The sequence below is a fragment of the Geotrypetes seraphini genome, chromosome 1, assembly GCF_902459505.1.
Source record: "Geotrypetes seraphini chromosome 1, aGeoSer1.1, whole genome shotgun sequence".
Taxonomy (NCBI): Eukaryota; Metazoa; Chordata; class Amphibia; order Gymnophiona; family Dermophiidae; genus Geotrypetes; species Geotrypetes seraphini.
The window spans coordinates 375560770-375582211 of record NC_047084.1 but is presented as its reverse complement, the minus strand read 5'-3'; the positions used below and the strand labels follow the sequence as shown (position 1 = coordinate 375582211).

At 42.8% G+C, this 21442-nt stretch overlaps 1 protein-coding gene and 1 long non-coding RNA gene across 3 annotated transcripts in view; one reads left to right on the top strand and one right to left on the bottom strand.

Annotated features, from left to right (window-relative positions):
• DCTN6 (dynactin subunit 6) overlaps positions 1 to 21442 on the bottom strand; it is a 137762-nt gene that overhangs the window by 30048 nt on the left and 86272 nt on the right. Inside the window, exon 7 of one of the 2 annotated variants that reach the window (XM_033915582.1) lies at positions 19117 to 20264. The exons of the other annotated variant lie outside the window; for it this stretch is intronic. Coding sequence (XP_033771473.1) covers positions 19734 to 20264 — 531 coding nt within the window. The 3' untranslated portion in view covers positions 19117 to 19733. Of the gene's footprint in view, positions 1 to 19116; positions 20265 to 21442 lie in introns of those variants that run through there. 2 annotated transcript variants of the gene reach the window in all.
• Positions 18996 to 21442, top strand: part of LOC117346195 — a 32854-nt gene continuing 30407 nt past the window's right edge. The window contains exon 1 of the long non-coding RNA XR_004536563.1: positions 18996 to 19123. This is a non-coding gene — a long non-coding RNA (uncharacterized LOC117346195). The remainder of the gene's footprint in view (positions 19124 to 21442) is intronic.

Here is a 21442-nt window from a genome sequence, read left to right as displayed (position 1 = left end):
AATAGTGATTAAAAAATTATTAATTAGATCGTTGGCCCCTAATTTGGTAGATGCCTACAATTGCCACGTAGATGTCTAAAACTAAGGCACCTACCAGAAAGTAGGCATGGTTAGGGACAGATCTTGGATCTGTTTTTACATCTAGGCGCCTAAATTGGACTTAGGTATCGATATTTAGGCCAAGAAAACCCTGGCAAAAATAAGAGAGTGCCTAAAGTTTTGATACCTACTGGCACCAAGTCCAATATAGGTGCCACTAGGCGTGATTCTATAAATCTATTTCCTTAGAGAACCAGGGATTATAAATATGTGTGGGCATAAAGGTTTAATCCACACAACATATGCTGAAAACGTTACGGAGAGCTTATTAACTTGGGAGAACTTAGCAACTTGTGACAATCTTCTATTAAGGACTTTGAGAGTTTATTTCGGGTCTCCTGAAGCAGATTTCAAAACGGGGCCACGTTGGGACTAGAGAGTTGCGCGGGGACAGAAATCCCACCCGTCCCCGCCAAAGTCCCACCCGTCCCCACCCTTCCCCGCGAGGAATCCCCTATGTCCCCGCTCGCCCCTATAAACTTCAGAAATAGTTATTTTAGTTAATTATGCTACTGAATTAAAGGCAGTCCATTTAAAAATAAGCAAAAAGACTTTATTAATTTGGAAATATTAATTGGGAAGAATACATATTTTGTAAACGGGTTTCTAACAGAGCCTCTAATGTTTATAAATTTTTATCAACACAACTAATATACTACTTTATCTTGAAGCAAAAAAAAAAAAAAAATATATATATATTTTTTTCCTACCTTTGTTGCCTGGTTTCTGCTTTCCTCATGTTCTCATTCAATTCCTTCCATCCACTGTCTCTCTTCTCTCGCCTTCCATTTGCTCTGTTACTGTGCCTCTCCCTTTCTCCCCTCTTCCAAATTGGTCTAGCACCCATCTTCTTCCCTCCGCTCCCCCCATAGTCTGGCATCTCTGTCTTCTTCCCTGCCAGCGTCTTCTCCCCACTCTCTCTTCCCCATTTCCTTTCAGCATCCTTCTCCCCCTCATCTTCCCCATGTCCTGTCAGCATCCTTCTCCCCCCCTCTGTCTTCCCCATGTCCTGTCAGCATCCTTCTCCCCCCACTCTGTCTTCCCCATGTCCTGTCAGCATCCTTCTCCACCCCTTTGTCTTCCCCATGTGCTTTCAGCGTCCTTCTCCCCCTCCCGTCTTCCCCATGTGCTTTCAGCGTCCTTCTCCCCCCTCCCGTCTACCCCATATCCTTTCAGCGTCCTTCTCCACCCCTTTGTCTTCCCCAGTGCTTTCAGCGTCCTTCTTCCCCCTCAGTTTTACCCATTTCCCTTAAGCGTCTTTTCTTCTCCACTCCACCTTTCCTCCCTTTCTCCCTCCCTGCCCCTTACCTTTGTGGCGCTTCCCCACCCGACCGACAACAGAACAGGCCCGGTCCGACAAACCTCCCTGCCCTGTAGCCGCAAATCTAAATTACCTTCTTACAGCAGCAGGAGTATTGAAGCTGCTGTAAGAAGGCAATTTAGATTCGCGGCTACAGGGCAGGGAGGTTTGTCGGCCGGGCCTGTTGTCGGTCAGTCGGGGGAAGCGCCAAAAGGGTAAGGGGACCTGACCGGCTGTGCACACTCCCCTCCATGGCTGCACCCGGGGCAGACCGCCCCCCCCCCCTTCGGTACACCACTGCCTTTTCCTTACCTGCCCTGCCGCACACAGCCGACCGGAAGTCTTCCCGATGTCAGCGCTGATGTCGGAGGAAGGGAGGGCTTTGCTTAAGCCCTCCCTTCGACGTCAGCGCTGACACCGGGGAAGACTTCGGATTGGCTATGTGTGCTGCAGCAGGGCAGGCAGGAAATGGAAGAGGAGCCTCGCAGCAGGGCAGGTAGGAAAATTAGATGAGGCTCGTATTGAACCCCACAGGATCCCCGAGAGCACGAGGGGCGTCCCCACGGGATCCCCGCGACCCTAGGGGGCGTCCCCACGGGATCCCCGTGACCCTAGGGGGCGTCCCCACGGGATACCCATGATCCGAAGGGGGAACCCGTGGGATCCCCACGGGATTCCCGTCGTCCCCGTTCCCGTGCAGCTCTCTAGTTGGGACCCCACAGACAGCAGTTATAAGCTAAGTGAACTGTTTGTTACAATTAAATAATCCAGCGATTTCTTTGTCTTCCTGCACACTATGAACTTAAATGCATTTAAAAGAATTTGAACATATGAAGCAAAGCAATGGTTTTTGTTTGACTTTTTGAATCATTGAAGAAGCATAAGATAAAAATTTTTTTCCACCAAGTCTCAGAGAGTAATTTGCCACATATGAGGTTGCGATGACTGGAAGGTGAACTCTCTTCCCGCTAAGGAGGCTTTTCAGCCTTCCTTTTGGAGTTTCATATCTCTGAGTGCATTATATATTAACCAATCACTCTCACGAGTCAGTTTTTTCATTGAAGTCAGACTTTTTTGATATATATCCAGTGATTCTATAAATGGCACGTCAAAACAGTGTGATAAGGCTGTAGCCAGGATGCTAGGCAGTATAGAAAGAGGAATAACCAGCAGAAGGAAGGTGTCGTTGCCCCTGTATAGGTCTTTGATGAGGTCACACTTGGAGTACTGTGTTTAGGGTTGGAGGCCATATCTGGCAAAAGATATAAAAAGACTTGAAGTGGTCCAGAGGAAGGCATCAAAAATAGTAAGGGGTTTGAGCCATAAGAAGTATGAGAAGAGACTGGAAGGCCTAAATATCTTTACTCTGGAGAAGAGGGACAGGGGAGAAATGAAACAGATGTTTAAATACTTGAAAGGTATTAATATAGAACCAAATCTTTTCCAGAGAAGGGAAAATGGTAAAACTAGAGGGAATAAATTGAGGTTGTGGGGAGGAAGATTTAGGAATAATGTTGGGCAATTATTTTTCACAGAGAGGGTGGTGGATGCCTGGAATGCCCTCCTGAAGGAAGTGGTGAAGAGGAAAACAGGGACGGAATTCAAAAAGGGATATACACAAGAGGATCTCTAATTAGAAAATGAATGGTATAAAGAACTAAGGCTGGTACTGGGCAGACTTGCACAGTCTGTGACCCATATATGGTGATTCAGCATAGGATGGACTGGGGAGGGCATCAGTGGAAACTCCAGTAACTTGAAACATGAGGACATTATTGGCCAGACTTTACGGTAGGTATCCTGCAAATAACAGGATGGGTTGGATAGGCTGGAGTGAGTTTGGACAGCAACTCCAGCAGTCGGAACCTAGGACAGTACTAGGTGGATTTTAAGGTCTATGGCCCAGAAATATCAAAGATAAAAAGACAAGTTAATTTAATCATGAATTTATAATGTGTATAACTAATAGGCAGACTAGATGGACCGTTCAGGTTTTTATCTTCCATCATTTATTATGTTACTATGTAACTCAAGATTTACAACCACTATCTGCTGCGTTGCTCAGCACCTATGTTTTAGGTACCGTTTATAGAATTGAGGCCATAGAGCAGTGTCTCTCAAATTGTGTGCCATGGCACAGTGGTGTGCCCCGAAGAAATTCAAGGTGTGTCACAAGAGGTTCCAGACTTTTGCTTTATTTTAAAAAAATTCCCTTCATAAGTATACACTAGAATAGATGACATATACGTCGTGTAGGCAAGTGTCTGTCAATGTTATGAGCGGTCTGTGTGCGTAAGGATACAACTGCCCAGACAAGCATCATCTTTGACGTGATTGGTCCTTGAAAACTAATGGCATGTAATTTTAGTTTTATTTTTTATGCAGTAGTTATCCTAACTTGAGCAACAAAGTAATCAAGGCTTTGTTAACGTTTTGGATCTTCTTATCTTTGCGAACTTGAATTCTCAGCTCTGACAGAAATTGAGAAAAAGAGAATGACTGCAGATGATGAATGATGAAATGCGTGTTTGCTTGTTGACTATCAAGTCACGTTTTGAGTTAATTTGCACTAAAAAACAAGCGGCACATCCGTCGCATTGATTAGAAATTCTACCTACTTTAGTGTCATCATTGTTACAATTACCCACACATAGTTTAAAGAACTTTAAATAAATTAACTCTCAAATTAATTTCAATTATAATGTGCCACAAAAAACATTTGTGCCATTTAGTGTGCCAAAGCTAAAAAGGTTTGACACACACTGCCATAGTGTTCTTTTTGCACATTCAAAATCTACTTCAGGAGAGGTGCCACTCTGTAGCACAGTAAAGGGTTTGCTTGCCTTTACTGTATTCTACATAATACAGCTACATGAAAAGGAAGTGAAGATGCTTACTTGTAAATGATGATTCTCCATAGACAGCAAGGAAATACAGTCACACTAATGGTACCTAAGTGAAGCTCAGTTCCTAGCCCCGGTAAAACCTTTGACTGCATTCCTGAGCATACACAAAGGTTTCCACTTTCACACCACTTCCTCCTCCTCCTCAGTCCAAATAAAAGTTAAAATCTTTAGCGAAGGAGGAAAGAGGGTGGGAAAGTTTGGATGCATTCCCTATTGTCTACAGAAAACCTTTATTACAGGTAAGCAACTAAGCTTTCTCCATAGTCAAAGCAGGGGAAAATCCAGGCAGACTGACTACCAAGTAGAGGGTTGCCCTAAAGCAATGATCTCAAACTCAAACCCTTTGCAGGGACACATTTTGGATTTGTAGGTACTTGGAGGGCCACATAAAAAAAATAGTTAATGTCCTATTAAAGAAATGACAATTCTGCATGAGGTAAAACTCTTTATAGTTTATAAATCTCCCCCCCCAAAGGCCTGCATGTTCCCCCCTTCTTTGCAGTGTCCTCCAGCTTCCCTCCTGGCATCCCGGTCTTAGTTTCAGCTAAATACTGCAGCCTGCAGAGAGGATTGTCAGTGCTGTAGCGTTCCTTGCAGGCTGCCATCGGCCTCCACAGCATGTTCCCTCTGACGCAGTCCTGCCCCTCCTCTGACGTCAGGGGCAGGATCGTGGCAGAGAGAACATGTTGCTGAGGACAACGGCAGCCTGCAAGGATCGCTACAGCATGGGAAATCCTCTCTGCAGGTTGTGGTAATTATCTGAAGATAAGAGCAGGAGGCCAGGATGGAAGCCAAAGGATGCTGCAAAGAGCGGGCAGCACTAGTACAGACTGTGGGCCGCAAAATAGTACTTGGCGGGCCGCAAGTTTGAGACCACTGCCCTAAAGAGAGATGATGTAGCTATAGCAAGTATTTGGGGGGGTCTGGTGTTGAAGGAAAAATAACATAACATATAAATGTATTTATATACCACAAAAATGCTCAGTTCAATGTGGTTAACAAAGTCAAAAGAACAGCACAAGCAGTGAAAAATAAAATCGACTTTACAAAAATCTTTAAAACAAATCTTTAAAACTTTAAAAAAATAATTTTCTAAAATTTTGATAGAAGTTGAGTTTACTATCAAATTACTAAAATTCTTATCCCAAATACCTGCCTGAAAAGATAAGTCTATGAAAATATATTTTATATTTACAACCTTTTATGAACTGCAAAGAGCTTAATCAGATATTCAGAAGTTAAAAAATGCTTAAAACTACACTTTTTATAGAAGCATTTTAATAACAGATGTTTTTGCTTAATGCTGGTTTTAGGATGAATGCATTGTGAGGACCTGTTTACATGGAATGACCTGTAATTGAAATGTTTGTATAAACTTTGTTTGTTCCATTCTGTGCAGAATTGCCGCGCGCGCTAGATGCTGGTGTTAGTTCTTGGCGCATAGCGTGCGCAAAAAACGCTAGCGTTGCTTAGTAAATGAAGCCCTAAGTTCCCCTAAGATTGCTAGTTATATGTTATGGTAATGTTTATTTTTTATTATTATTTTGTAATGCTGTAATTGGTAGGTTACCCTCCAAGGATTTCCTAGATTATTTCTTAAGTGCTAATTACTTTTTTAGCCTTCTATTTGGTTCAAGGCCAGGGGTGGGTAGGAATTAAACACTAAAGAAGGACTTTCCTTAACTGCTCTCTCTGCCCTAATCTGATCTTATGCTCTGAAATGCAACATAAAATACTAATCTGAACTAAAACGCTTTTTTTTTTTATAAATACAGTACTCTTAACAGAGACTGTAAAGGCTATACTATTGCCTAAACTGACTTTGCTGTAAAAGCAGAGTACTGAACTAAAAAGTAAAAGAGAAGGACAATGAAATAACTTACTGAAGTCCAAGTTTTACCTTTTCCCAAGCTTGAATGCTAGCAGGTAAGATATTAAGAACATAAGAATTGCCATACTGGGACAGACCAAAGGTTCATCAAGCCTAGTATCCTGTTTCCAACTTCAATAGAGTTTTTCTTCCCCTTAGCAGATCTTTACTCAGCACCTCTTCAGTACAAGGAACAGTTGAGGTCTGGAGCCCAGACGCACTAAAGCCAGCGATCATCACCTGGTTTTCTGCACGATCGCTCATTCCCCAAGTCAACCATGCAAATAAGCTCATTAATACAGAAATGCAATGTAAACCAGTAGAGCAATTAATGCTCTAACATGGCTTCCTGATGCACTAAAAAAAGTGATCGCTTTTAGCGAGCCAAAAAAAGCGACTGATCAAGATCAGCCACTTACCTAACCTTTTTTTAAATGGGCATACATTTATGCCCGCTGATGACAGACCTCCCCACCAAACTGTACCCCTAACCAACCTCCCCCCAGCATCAGCAAAAATGGCAGGAGAAAGGCCCACTTCCTTCTGCCATGCCAACCTTACCTGCCCCACACAAGAAAAAAATGGCAGAAGGGATCCCTACTCCCTCCTGTTATTGCGACCCTCCCCCCCAAAACAAGGGCAGAAGATGAACAGATCTATACAGAGGAGAGCAGAACAAATGAATATGCCAGGCACAACCTCATGGATGAGGGACCATTTGTAAGAGTAGTACTCAGATCAGTTTGTTTGTTTTTTAGTTGAGGTTGCCTGGAAGACAAGTGGCTTGCAGAAAGTTTTCCAAAGAGAGCTCCCTTGTTAGTTAATGTAAATCATAGTCACCTGATTATTGGTACAACTGAAGCAGACCTGTCCCATGATCCATTGTCTGAAGGATGTAGAAAATGATCTAAAATTCAAGTTGACTGATATGAGAGAGCTTTCTCCTGCTCCATTCATAAGCACAAGGAATGAGATAAATCTAAAATCCTCCCCTTGAGTACTTAGATGCAGGAGATGAGTTTCTCAGTCTGAGGTTTATGCATCCGAAGAGAGAATGAAGTGGTGCTGAAGTTAGGGGACACTCAATGAAGTTACAGGGAAATACTTTTTTATTTTTTCACTCAGAGAATAGTTAAGCTCTGGAGCGTGTTGCCAGAGGATGTGGTAAGAGCGGATAGCGTAGCTGGTTTTAAGAAAAATTTGGACAAGTTCCTGGAGGCACATAAGAACATAAGCCGTGCCTCTGCTGGATCAGACCAGAGGTCCATCATGCCCAGCAGTCCGCTCATGCGGCGGCCCATCAGGTCCAGAACCTGTATAGTAACCCTCTATCTATACCCTTCTATCTCCTTTTCCTTCAGAAAATTGTCCAATCCCTTCTTGAACTCCAATACCGTACCCTGTCCATAGTCTGTTATTGAGAAAGACATGCGGGAAGCCCCTGCTTGCCTTGTGTTTTGGCCAGGTCCTAGTGACCTGGATTGACCACCGTGAGAACGGGTTAATGGGCTTGATGGACCATTGGTCTGATCCAGTAAGGCTATTCTTATGTTCTTACACAAATTCTGGAGTTTGGAGTGCACCTGCCATCAACAATGAGTGTGTCTTAAGGATGAGGTTACAGAAATTTTTGATAGTGGCTGACAGCATTGATTTCACAAGAATTTTAACTATTACTGGAGATGTTTTATACATAACATCACAACAAAGGATTACATGGCCCTTGGCTGAGAAGTGACCCAGAAGTCTGAGGATGAATCACATCAGGCAGTTGTCACACACACAGTGGATAGTCAGTAATACAGCATACCAATTGTGCTTATCCTTTTTTTAAAATCTTTTAATTTTTATTAAATTTAACATACTTTACAAGTATAAACTACTTGATAAAGAAATACAGAATCATGTTTCAACAAAAATATTTAAAATAAATATTATTCTGAAACTTAACTCTTCCTTAGACTTCAATTAGGAGGAGGAAAAAACCCACAGAAATTATAGGGAGTAATGTTGCAGTAATACAATAAAAGGTAAAGACTTAAACGCTACAACCCAGCATTATTCCTTTAAGCTACACTCCCTCCACTAGATAAACCCTTGAGATCTAAAAAGGAACGTAGATGGTCTGGTGTAAAGAACACATATTTTAAACCCATAAACTTAACACATTTGCATGGGTAAGCTAGCAAAAAAGTAGCACCTAGCTTCCTTGTCTCTTCTCTCATGCCCAAAAACATTTTTCGTCTTTCCTGGTTATTCTAGTTACATCGTGATATAACCATAAACGTTGACCACAAAAATGTTCCAGACTTTTTAAAGAATAGCCTCATAACAGCATTAAGATCTTGTTCAAAGATAAAGTTAACAATTAAAGTTCCTCTTTCTTTAACATCCATGGATGAATCCTCTAATATTGCTGTAAGATTTTGCAAGTCTTTATCAGAGACCAAATTCTCATCCCTAGGTATATCAGAATTTCTTTTTGAAACAGGTAAAAAGTATACTTTATTTAAGGGAGGGATCTGATCTTGTGGAAAATTCAAACAATCTACAAGGATTTTTTGAAAATCTCAGTAGGTAATATTGACGGTATCCTAGGGCAATTTAGCATTCTCAAGTTCAATCTTCTATTAAAGTTCTCTATCATTTCTATTTTACGGGCTGTAGAATTTTGTTCTTTAATAATAATAGTAGTAATTGAGTTTTTCAAGGAGGCTGACTAAGTTTGTATTTTATCCATGCATTCTTGCTTGACTTTTACCAAACTATCTGAAAAGTTTTCCATTTTCTTGACCATTACCTCAATATTTGAGGCTGTTTTCTCCACCTTCACATCCACTTTCTTGATAGCCTCAAGGAGTGTCTCTAGTGTCACTGCTGGTATGCTTGCTGGTCCTCCTTCTGCTTCAGCGATCTTTCTACCCAGCGTTCCAGCTGGGGCAGTAGCTCCTCCCAATGCTTGCTCCGGGGTCTCCTGCTCCTCTCCCTTGTGGTCAGGCTCAACACTCTACGCCTCTGCTGGACATGGAGGCGCAGAGAGAAGCGGTGGAGACAGCGATGTTAACAGGTCCTGAGACTCGAGTGCTCCCTCACGCAAGTCCAACGCAGAACTCTCCCGCCATGGGGATATCTGGGTGTCGGTTGGGCTCAGCTGCTGTAGAAACCGCAGAATCGTCTGCTGTGCCGGAGACGATGTAAACAGCGGTAACTGTCCCGCTCTCATATTCCCCTTCCTCTTTGTATGAGGCATTTCGGTAAAGTAAGTATCAGCTTTCCAATAGTTATAAAATTTGAAGAAAAACGCTAAGCCTTCCGAGCTCAGCTAAATAGCATCCGCCATCTTGGATTCCTCCTCTCTCTTTTGCGTATCCTTTTATCTAGGAGGAATGCTTTGAATTCCTGAGCAGTCAAGCAAGCACTTATGAAGTTTTGGGTAGGGGTTAACAGACTTTTCCATGCGGATTAGGAATCCCAGAATTTGAAGTACCCACATTGTGGTCTGCTCATTGAGTAGCCTCCAGAAATTGTGCTTCTATTAGCCAGTAATTGAAGTAAGGGAACCTCTTCTTCTGAAGATGAGTCACCACCATCATCAAGCACTTTGTGAATACTCTATGTGATGAGAAACTGAAGAGTAGGACTTAATATTGGTAATATTAATACAGGATAGTGAATTGGAGAATTTCTAGTGATGAGGATGGAGAGGTATGTGGGTAAAGGTGTCCTTTAGATCCACAGAAACTAATCAATTGTTCTGGTAAGTGAATGTCAGGATAGACAGGGAATTCAAGACATGAAGACACCTTGGATTGCTTGTAGTTGAAGGAAGGACTGTAGTTGTTCTACTAGGAGAGATGCTGAAACACGTCTTCACGTAGTCAGTGGTGTTTTATTTGGTGAAAGAAGTATAAAGTTTATTCAGTATTCTTAATTCACTATCCTCAGAACCCATCTGCTTGCCATTAGGATTTACCTAACCCTCCACTAGAAGACAGTCTTGTGGGGACTGCTGTTTCCTCTCACTAGTAACATCAGAGACCGTGTAGGTCTGGATTAGTAGATGCTGCTGGGCCAACACAGATATGACTTATACTTCTTTTGAGAGTAGAATTTCTGAACGTACTGTGGATTGTACTGTATTGCCCTCACCAATCTGCTACATTTCTTTGAAGGGGTGAATAAACATGTGGATAAAGGTGAGCTGGTAGATTCCGCGTATCTGAATTTTTAAACAGTGTTTGACAAGTACCTTCTGAACAACTCCTAAGAAAATTAGAAAGTCATGGGATAGGAGACAGTGTCCTTGTGTGTATTAAGAACTGGTTAAAAAGTAGAAGACAGATTAAATGGTCAGTATTCTCAAAGGAGAAGTAATGTTCCCCAGAGGTCTGTGCTGGGATTGCTGCTTTTTAACAAACGAGGGCAAATAAAAAAGTGAAGGCAAAATAAATTTAATGGCTTTAATAGAAATAACTGTGAGCAACCGAACATATCACTTTTTCACATAGTCCCCAAGGAAGACGACACATTTGTTGTATCGTTCAACTAGCTTTTGAATTTCTGCACAGAAGTTTTTCGGCTGCTCCCGAAGCCAAGTGAGCACTGCTCCCTTTACTTCGTTTGCTCTCTGGGTTGCAGTGATGCACCCATGTCTAATCGTCGGTGACAATTCTCTCCAGAACACTCGGATCTTCTTCATACTGTCTCAGGAACTGGGTCGCAACCGCCATACACTGCTGCTTGTGGCGATCAGTAAGCTGTTTAGGACCCCACTATGAACAGACTTTCTTGTATCCAAGTCATCATGCATTATGGTAAATGCAGATCCATAGCCGACATCCAAATTTGCAGCCACTATGAGACACTGTTACCCAGCAAACTTCATGCACACAAGAGAACATTGACAGGCCTTGATTAGAGATAAGAACATAAGAATAGCCTTACTGGATCAGACCAATGGTCCATTAAGCCCAGTAGCCTGTTCTCACGGTGGCCAATCCAGGTCACTAGTACCTGGACAAAATCCAAGGTGTAGCAATATTACATGCTACCAATACAGGACAAGCAGTGGCTTCCCCCATATCTTTCTCAATAACAGACTATGGACTTTTCCTCCAGGAACTTGTCCAAACCTTTCTTAAAACCAGCTACGCTATTCGCTCTTACCACATCATCTGGCAACGCATTCCAGAGCTTAACTATTTTCTGAGTGAAAAAAATGTAGTAAAATCAGTTAGCTTAGTGGGGTTGAAAAAAAGTTTGGATAATTTCCTAAAAGAATTCACAGGCCATTATTGAGATGGCTTGGGGAAATCCACCACTTATTCCTTGGATAAGCAGGCTGTCTAATCTACTGAAGAGGACTTTAAACTATAAGTGATGGGGCAGGGTGATCAAAGTCCCCAGGTAAGTAAATCACTGAATACCTCTACATGGATGGGAAAAGGGAACAATGTCTGGAAAGCAGTATATACTAGTGCTTGAAGTATGGTACCCTTTCTAAAACGTCGGAGGTGACCAGCGGTGTGCCGCAGGGCTCAGTCTTGGGCTCAATCCTTTTCAACATATTCAACATATCCCTGCAGTCAGGGAGGCTAAATTCCACATGGAAGAGTCTCTAGCAAAGAACATCTAGAAGGGAGATAAATCATTCTTCAGGTACATCAGTGACAGAAGAAAAAACTCGGGAGGGATAGTACGTCTTAGGAAACCAGACGGAGAATATGTGGAAAAAGACTCGGAAAAGGCACAACTATTAAATGAATATTTCTGCTCAGTCTTCACCCGAGAAGCGCCGGGGCAAGGCCCTCAGCTACAGACCCATTTAGTAATTTCAAGTTTACACCCAGCAGTGTCTACGATGAACTGTCAAGGCTCAAGGTTAACAAGGCTATGGGGCCTGACAACCTACACCCCAGGGTGCTCAGGGAGTTGAGTGATGTCTTGGCGGAACCGCTGTCCGTGCTCTTCAACCTCTCCCTTAGTACAGGCAGCGTCCCATTGGACTGGAGGACGGCTAACGCCATTCCACTTCACAAGAAAGGCTCAAAAATTGAGGCAGCAAACTATAGACCGGTGAGTCTCACATCAGTATTGAGCAAACTAATGGAAACCTTAATCAAACACCAATTAGACACAATCCTTGATGAGGAGAACCTGCGGGATCCCCGTCAACATGGATTTACTAAGGGGAGATCCTGCCAATCCAACCTGATCAGTTTCTTTGACTGGGTGACGAGGAAGCTAGATGTTGGGGAGTCCCTGAACATCGTGTACCTGGACTTTAGCAAAGCATTCGATAGTGTACCACACCGCAGGTTGCTAAGTAAAATGAGTTCTATAGGATTGGGCGACACATTGACAAAATGGGTTGGGAACTGGCTTGGAGGTAGGCTTCAAAGGGTAATGGTAAACGGCACCCCCCTCTGAAATGACGGAGGTGATCAGTGGAGTGCCCCAAGGCTCGGTCTTGGGCCCGATCCTGTTCAATATCTTCATAAGTGACTTGACAGAAGGGCTCCGAGGTAAAATAACATTATTCGCCGATGACGCCAAGCTAAGCAATGTAGTGGGCAAAAGCACAACGGACAAAAACTCAATGCCCGACAACATGATGCACGATCTACTCCTACTGGAGCGCTGGTCTAGGACCTGGCAACTCAGTTTCAATGCCAAAAAATGCAAAGTTATGCACTTGGGTAGCCAAAATCCATGCAGGACTTATACCCTTATTGGTGAGATCCTAACAAGAACGGTAGCAGAGCGAGACTTAGGGGTGATCGTCAGTGAGGACATGAAGGCTGCCAATCAAGTGGAGAAAGCTTCATCTAAGGCAAGACAAATCATGGGTTGCATACGCAGGGGTTTCGTCAGCCGTAAGCCGGAGGTCATTATGCCATTGTATAGATCCATGGTGAGGCCCCACCTGGAGTACTGTGTGCAATTTTGGAGGCCGCATTATCGCAAGGACGTGCTGAGGATGGAGTCGGTCCAGAGAATGGCCACTCGGATGGTCTCGGGACTCAAGGATCTCCCGTATGAGGAACGGTTGGAAAAGTTGCAGCTGTACTCGCTCGAGGAGCGCAGAGAGAGGAGAGACATGATCGAGACGTTCAAATATCTCACGGGCCGCGTCAAGACAGAGGAAGATATCTTCTTTTTCAAGGGTCCCACGGCAACAAGAGGGCATCCGTGGAAAATCAGAGGCGGGAAACTGCGAGGTGACACCAGGAAGTTCTTTTTTACTGAAAGGGTAGTTGATCACTGGAATAGTCTTCCACTTCAGGTGATTGAGGCCAGCTGCGTGCCTGATTTTAAGGCCAAATGGGATCGACACGTGGGATCTATTCACAAGGTAAAGGTAGGGGAGGGTCATTAGGGTGGGCAGACTGGATGGGCCGTGGCCCTTATCTGCCGTCTATTTCTATGTTTCTATGTCTATGTTTCTATAGGAGACCTGACTCAAGGGCTTCAAGGAAAAATAACGTTATTCGCCGACGATGCCAAACTCTGTAACATTGTAAGCAACAGCAAATTGTCCGATAGTATGGTGTAGGACCTGCTTTTATTGGAACATTGGTCCTCGATCTGGCAGCTAAACTTCAACGCTAAAAAAGGAAAGGTCATGCACCTTGGCAACAATAATCTATGCAGAACGTACACATTAAATGGAGAAACCCTGGCTAGGACTGCAGCAGAACGCGATTTAGGGGTGATCATTAGTGAAGACATGAAAACTGCCAATCAAGTGGCGAAGGCTTCATCCAAGGCTAGGCAAATGCTGGGTTGTATCCGCAGGAGCTTTGTAAGTCAGAAGCCCGACGTCCTAATGCCACTGTACAGAACCATGGTGAGGCCTCACCTGGAGTACTGTGTGCAATTCTGGAGACCACATTACCGTAAAGATGTACTGAGAGTTGAGTCGGTTCAGCGAATGGCCACCAGGATGGTTTCTGGACTCAAGGCTGAACAAATTGCGACTATACTCTCTCGAAGAACGTAGGGAGAGGGGAGACATGATTGAGACATTTAAGTATATCACTGGTCGTATCGAGGTGGAAGATGATATGTTCTCTCTTAGGGGACCCTCGACTACAAGAGGGCATCCGCTAAAAATCGGGAAGTTTCATGGCGACACCAGGAAGTATTTCTTCACCGAAAGAGTGGTTGACAATTGGAATGAGCTTCCAGTACAGGTGATCGAGGCCAGCAGCGTGTCAGATTTTAAAAACAGATCGGATGCCCAGGTCGGATCTCTAAGAGGGTAGAGTTAAAGGGATATCTCAAAAGGTAGTTAGGAGGGAGGGTCAATAGAGTGGGCAGACTCGAAGGGCCTTGGTCCTTTTCTGCCGTCACTTTTCTATGTTTCTAAGATTCTGGATCTAGAAGCTGTGATGAAAGATGAGTTGGATGTAGTAGGATCACGGAGAACCATGACTGGGATGTAGTTATACCTGGCTATAATCTGTTCAGGAAAGACAGGGTAGGAAGAAAAAGAGGGGGGAGTAGCGTTATATGTTAAAGATCATATTAAAGTCACACAATTGCAGGATCTGTAGGGTAAGGAAGAGGCACTGTGGATCAATTTGAAAAGAGGGAATGGTGAATATATTTACATTGGTGCGATATACAGGCTTCCTTCACAGATGGAAGAAGTGGACAGAGATTTAATAGTAGACATTCAGAATATATCTAAAAAAGGGGAAGTTTTACTAATAGGTGATTTTAACATGCCAGATGTTGACTGGAGTATCCCTACTGTGGGGTCTTCTAGAAGTAGGGAGATCCTGCATTCTCTACAAGAACTGTTCCAGCAGTTAGTAATGGAACCCACACAGGATGGGGTCATACTGGACTTACTGTAGTGCTTACAAATGGGGAAAGTGTTTCTGATGTTACAGTGGGGGATCATCTGGCATCCAGTGATCACTGCATGGTGCAGTTTAATATTAAGATGGGTATAGAGAGGGCTCATTCAAAAGCAAAAGTTCTAGACTTTAAAAAAAACTATGGGGGGATTAGGTCAAGGGGGATTAGGTCATGGAATTGTCTGGAAGGAGTGGAAATGCAGTGGGAAAAACTGAAAGGAGTAATTGAAAGAGTAACAAACCTCTTTGTGAGGCAAGTAAGTAAAAGTAAGAGGAAAAGAAGGCAGCTTTGGTTCTCAAAAGTAGTAGCTGAGAAAGAATAAGAAGTTAGCTTTCATAAACTACAAAAATTACAGAAAGACAGGCAAAAATATCTGGAAAAGTTAAGAGAGGCTAGTCATGTAGTTAGGAAAGCAAAGATGCAAATGGAAGAAAAATAGCTGACACGGTAACGGTAAAATGGGGAGACAAAATATTTATTAGATATATTAGTGATAGGAAGAAGTGGAAAAGCGGCATTGTGAGACTCAAAGGTGAAGCGGAGAAACATGTAGAAGCTGATAAAGAAAAGGCTGAATAGCTTAACATATATTTGTGTTCTGTGTTCACGGAAACGGGAAGACAAACATAAACAGGGATGGAGGAGTGTTAGACCATGATTGATTTTCAGAGGGTTGTGTACGTGAGGAGCTAGCTAAAATAAAGGTACACAAAGTGATGGGGCCGGATGGTGTACATCTGAAGGAACTTAGGGACATTCTGGTGGTTCCGCTGACTGACCTTTTCAAGGGGTTTCTAGAGTTGGGAGTGGTATCGAACTGGAGAAGGGCGGATGTGGTCCCTCTCCACAAAAGTGGAACTAAAGAAGAAGTAGGGAATTACAGACCAGTAAGTCTGACTTATGTGGTAAGCAAATTAATGGAAACACCTTTAAAACAGAGAATGGTCAAGTTTCTGGCATCCTGTGGATTACAGGAGCGGAGACAACATGGATTTACTAGAGGTAGGTCTTGTCAGATAAATATAATCAATTTATTTGACTGGGTGACCAAATAATTGGATAGAGGGAGTGCACTAGATGTGGTGCATTTAGATTTTAGCAAAGCCTTTGACAGTGTTCCACACAAACATCTAATAAATAAATTGAGTGCCCTTGGGATGGGTCCCAAAGTGACAGGCTGGGTCAATAACTGATTGAGTGGAAGACAACAGAGGGTAGTGATCAATGGAGATCGCTCTGAGGAAAGGGATGTTACCAGTGGTGTGCCTCAAGGTTCTTGGGTCTGTTCTTTTTAACATTTTTATAAATGATATTGCTGATGGGCTGTCGGGTAAGATTTGCCTTTGCTGTTGATACCAAAATCTGCAATAGAGTAGACACCCAGGATGGTGTGAACAACATGAAGAAAGACCTGGCCAAGCTTGAAGAATGGTCTGAAATCTGATCGCTAAAATGCTAAGAAATGCAATGTCATGAGTTTGGGCTGCAAAAACTGAGGGAACAGTACAGTTTAAGGGGTGAAGAACATGTGCACGACAGAAGAGTGGAACTTGGGTGTGATTATATGTGATAATATTAAGGTGGCCAAACAGGTTGAAAAGGTGACGGCGAAAGCTAGAAGGATGCTAGGGTGCATAGGGAAAGGTATGACCAGTAGGAAAAAGGAGGTATTGATGCTCATGTATAAGACTTTGCCGAGACCTCATTTTGAATATGGTGTACAATTCTGGAGGCCGCACCTTCAAAAAGATATAAAAAGGATGGAGTTGGTCCAGAGGAAAGCTACTAACATGGTGCTTGGTCTTCGTCATAAGGCGTATGGGAACAGAACTAAATATCTCATTCTGTATACTTTGGAGAAAAGGCGGCCGAGGGGAGATATGATAGAGACATTTAAATACCTAAGTGATGTAAATGCACATGAGCCCAGTCTCTTTCATTTGAAAGGAAGCTCTGGAATGAGGGCATAGGATGAAGTTAAGAGATGATAGGCTCAGGAGTAATCTAAAGAAATATTTTTTTACAGAAGGGGTGGTAGATGCATGGAACAGTCTCCTGGAAGAGGTGGTGGAGACAGAGACTGTGTCTGAATTCAAAAAAGCCTGGGATAGGCATGTGGGATCTCTTAGAGGGAGGAAGAGATAATGGTTACTGTGGATGGGCAGACTGGATGTGCCATTTGGCCTTTATCTGCCATCATGTTTCTATGTTACTTGGGATCTAGCTAGGTACTTGGGACCTTGGTTGGTCACTGTTGGAAACAGGATACTGGAGTTGATGGACCTTTGGTCTGTCCCAGTATGGTAATTCTTATGCTCTTATCTTTGGATCCTTGCCAGAAGGGCACAGGATGAAGAGTGGCCTCCACAAATACCAACTGGTGATAAAACTGGGTCACTATGGTCTAGAGCAGGCTATATTTAAGATCTAGAAATTGGAGTCTGCCAGTCCAGAGACTTACCCCCTCTTCTTTTAAAAACTATACTAGCAGTTTTTTGCGCAGAGAGCCGCGCTGAATGGCCTGCACTGCTCCCGATGCTCATAGGAACTCTATGAGCATCAGGTGCAGCGTGGACCATTCAGTGCGGCTCCCAGCACTAGAAAACTGCTAGTGCAGTGTAATAAGAGGCCCTTAGTTTTGCCAAATTTTTAACTGTTGTTCTTGGAATATAGACCTACTATTTTAAGGACTATTGTAAATTTTTGAATGGAGATGAAGCCATGTTTGATACTAGTGATGTTTAACACTGAGTAAAAGAGTGCGCAATAATTTCAACAGGAACTGTGGATAGGAGTTAATATATTGTAGTCCAGAGATGAGTGCTGATGGACATCCTAGGGGATATTGGCACTCCATCCATGAGTCAACCAGACAGTGGATCAATTCTTCTGACTCGGAGAAAATGTTTTCTGTGTCTTGACACAAGGCAGGTTGTGCCTCCTCACAATTTGTCTTTTTTTAAAATTTATGAGAACAGTTGCACAGAAAACATAGTAAAGAATGGAAGATAAAGACCAGCATGGTTCATCCAGTCTGCCTAGCAATGTGGCCAGCGTTGCATCCCTTTGTTGTTAGGGTTATACCAGCTGCTCTGTGATGTTACCCCTTCCCCCCTTTTTATACTTTAATTCCATCCTCCTAACAGTTACACCTGTATGAGAAGGAGTAAAACAGAGTGAGTGCAGGAAACCCATGCTTGCTCACGCGAGGCCTTCAAAATATTTTTCTGTGGTAGAAGAGATCCAGCTGGTAGCCGTCTGGAGTGAGTCAGTCTAAGATATTAACTCTAACTCCAAGACACATTTACAACCCACCAGCTGCTGACAATGTGTCTTAAAGAAACAGATTCATCCAACAAAGTGTTAAGTGAAAAAGTGATCATTTATTTACAGTGGAAGGAAAGGTAAATAGTGACAAGACAGTGCAAGTGATAAGAGATTAACAATGCTTTTTTCCCCTATTCTCATTCCCACCCTCAAACCACCCCCGTTTCCCTACTCGTGCACTTCTTCTTAAGGGTGTATATTTTGAGGCTGTGCCAACCTCAAAGGACTCATTGACCTCCTGACTGTTGACAGAGAGGCCAGACAAAGGATGGGACACACTGCCAGCATCTGGCCTAGGAGGCAGAGGAGCAGGCAGAAGGGTGCAGCAGCTCTGCATATGTGCAGCAGCAGCAGCAATAGGAGCCAACTGCTTAGTCAGTAGCTGCAGAGAAGCTGCCATCTGAGCCTGATGCTGGGCCTGTAGCTCCTGCACAGCCCTCAAGCCCCTCACTTCCTCTACCAACTGTCCGGTATAAGCAAGCAGTTGATGGTAAATCCTCTGGGAAATTTCTTCTTGTGGTGTTTTCTCTGGTTCCAAGACAGGGACAGACGATGACAAAGAAGGCACTAGATCTTCGTCCCAGATTTCATTGTCATCAGCTGGAGGAGATTTTACTCTTGCAAAGAATGGCTCATCTGTGTTTTCCTTCTTCTTCGGCACAGTGAGTGGCTGTACCTGCTCCAGCACTTCTTTTTGCTGCTGACAAGAAGGCCCGGCCTGCTCTTCCTCCTCTTGCACATCATCCCCTGAAGGTAGGTAAAAGTCCAAACACACACAGTGAGTTCATCTGCCATGGTGTTAAACGCCTTGATGGTTTAGCTCATTTTTTTTTTTTTTTAATCATTAGGTGTATGAGGAAAGAAGGGGGAAAAAAAAGAGGATCCAAACTACTAGTTGGTGTTACTTGCTAAAGGAGAGATTTAGTGGATAGGTAAAAATATTACTAGTCAAAGGCAGCCAGTGCTATATGGCCGAGTCAAATGTCCTCACAGAATATATAATCTCAGTCCAAAAAACCTAATGATGCTATACAAATGCACAATGTGACCTGCTGTATTAAGTGTTAGCCTTACAAGCATGGAGAAAAGATATCATATGTTAAGTAAGAAAAATACAAAATAACTTCTTTCTACTGCAGACAACTTTGTCATATTTGTTTAGTTGTCACTATCTCTCTCTCATGATACCACATCCACTTTTTACTGGAAATGACCAATGACTTGGCAAGTCAGAGGCTGCTCAGTTCACTGCAATAGCCTGGGAGAATACATGACTACAGAAAAGTACATACAGCATCTTCCCAGTGAAGACTTTGCAGGAGAAAAGAGAGAAGAGTTGGGATCAATAAGGGCTACATTATTTTCATGAGGAGAAAGGAAGGCCAAATATATATGCCTTTAGGACACGATTAAACTTGCAGGAACAGGTTGACCCACTTGTACAAGCCATGATTAATTGGCTATGAGCTCCCAAAGTGAAAAATGAAGCCTTAGCAACAAAGAACATCACAACATTACTTTCATGTGTGGCAGACCTTGCGCTGTCAAGCCCCAAGACCTCGGTCACAGCCATTTCGTCGAAGGATTGAAGCACACGTAGCTCCAGGGTATTCAGGGCTAACCTCTCGGAGGCAGGAAGCTTGAGATTGGCTGCCTGCTTGCGTTTTGTCTCCCTCCTTAACATTCTCCACTTTTTCTTCAGGTCTTCCATTTCCCTGTTGTTCTGATGGACAACGTTCACAAGCCTGACAATGGCTTGCCAGGCCCTCTGTTTCTCACTGGCAGTACTTGAGCCAAACAGACTGCTTTGCTGTCCCAGAATTAGGCAGATGGTCATCTCTGTCTCAGCTGGACTAAAATTAGGTTTCCTCTGGTGTGTATTCCTCATAGGCATCTTGAAAGAGCAGGGAAAGAAGCTAGGATTTAGGTGGGTTAGCTCTTCAATGTGGACAGCTTTAAGGCAAAGCTAATGAGAAAAATCACTGGTTAAAATGCACACTGTTAATATGTCTAAAATTAACTCATTCAAAACCTCAGCATAAGAGGGAAGTGTTTAACTGGTTCTTATACATACAAATGTCTTAACTCTCTTTAACAAAGCAGTTTACAATATATGTATGCCTACACTAAAAGCACTACACCTACTTTAAAAATGTTAAGAACTCCATTTCCAAAATAGAAAATCCTAAAAATCATTCATTCAAGAATCTATCATAATGATCTGAATAGGTCAATCTCCATTCATCACAGCTTCATGGTGGATGTATTTTCCATTAACGGCTAATATATCTTTTTATCATCCCTTGATTCAATATTGAAAGCATAATTAAAAAAAGGTCTTCAATGGTATTTTAAATTTGGTAAAGTTTGCCTCTCTTTGTAAATACAGAGGCTTATATTCAAAGGCTCTTTTCTACATATATATTAATACAGATAACATGATATTTTTATAAAGATAAAGGCAGACCCTCCAAAAGCAAGTTGGTTTTTTCCCCCTCCACACAGCCAGGTGAACAATTAAGCTAGGAAAAATAGGTCGGCATTGATAAACTTAATCTGTACCACTTGTTGGATATGACTAAATTCTTTCAGGTGTGGGTGTTTGGTAAGCAAATGCTTGAAGATTAGCTGTAGGAAAAACTTAGCCAGGTAGAATGAACAGATGTCATCACAGGCAAATCCAGATTCTTATCAGTTAGGAGAAAGAGATCAGGGAGTGAAAAAAACCCAAGTGGAATTTACTCAGAGAATAGAAAGGTAAGTAGTGAAGCGCGTCAGGGATTTGTACTGGGGCCAATGCCATTCAACATATTTGTGAGCAACATTGCTGCATGGTTAAGGAAAAGTTTGCCTCTTTTGCAAATGACATCAAGATTTGCAATAGAGTGGACAGCCTAGAGCAGGGGTGCCCACACTTTTTTGGCTTGCAACTACTTTTAAAATGACCAAGTCAAAATGATCTACCAACAATAAAATTTAAAAAACAAAGCACACTGTATGCAGAGAAAATGTTAATTATAATTTATATTCAGGGTTTTTTCAAAGAGGTCAAGGCAGATGACTTTAAAATAT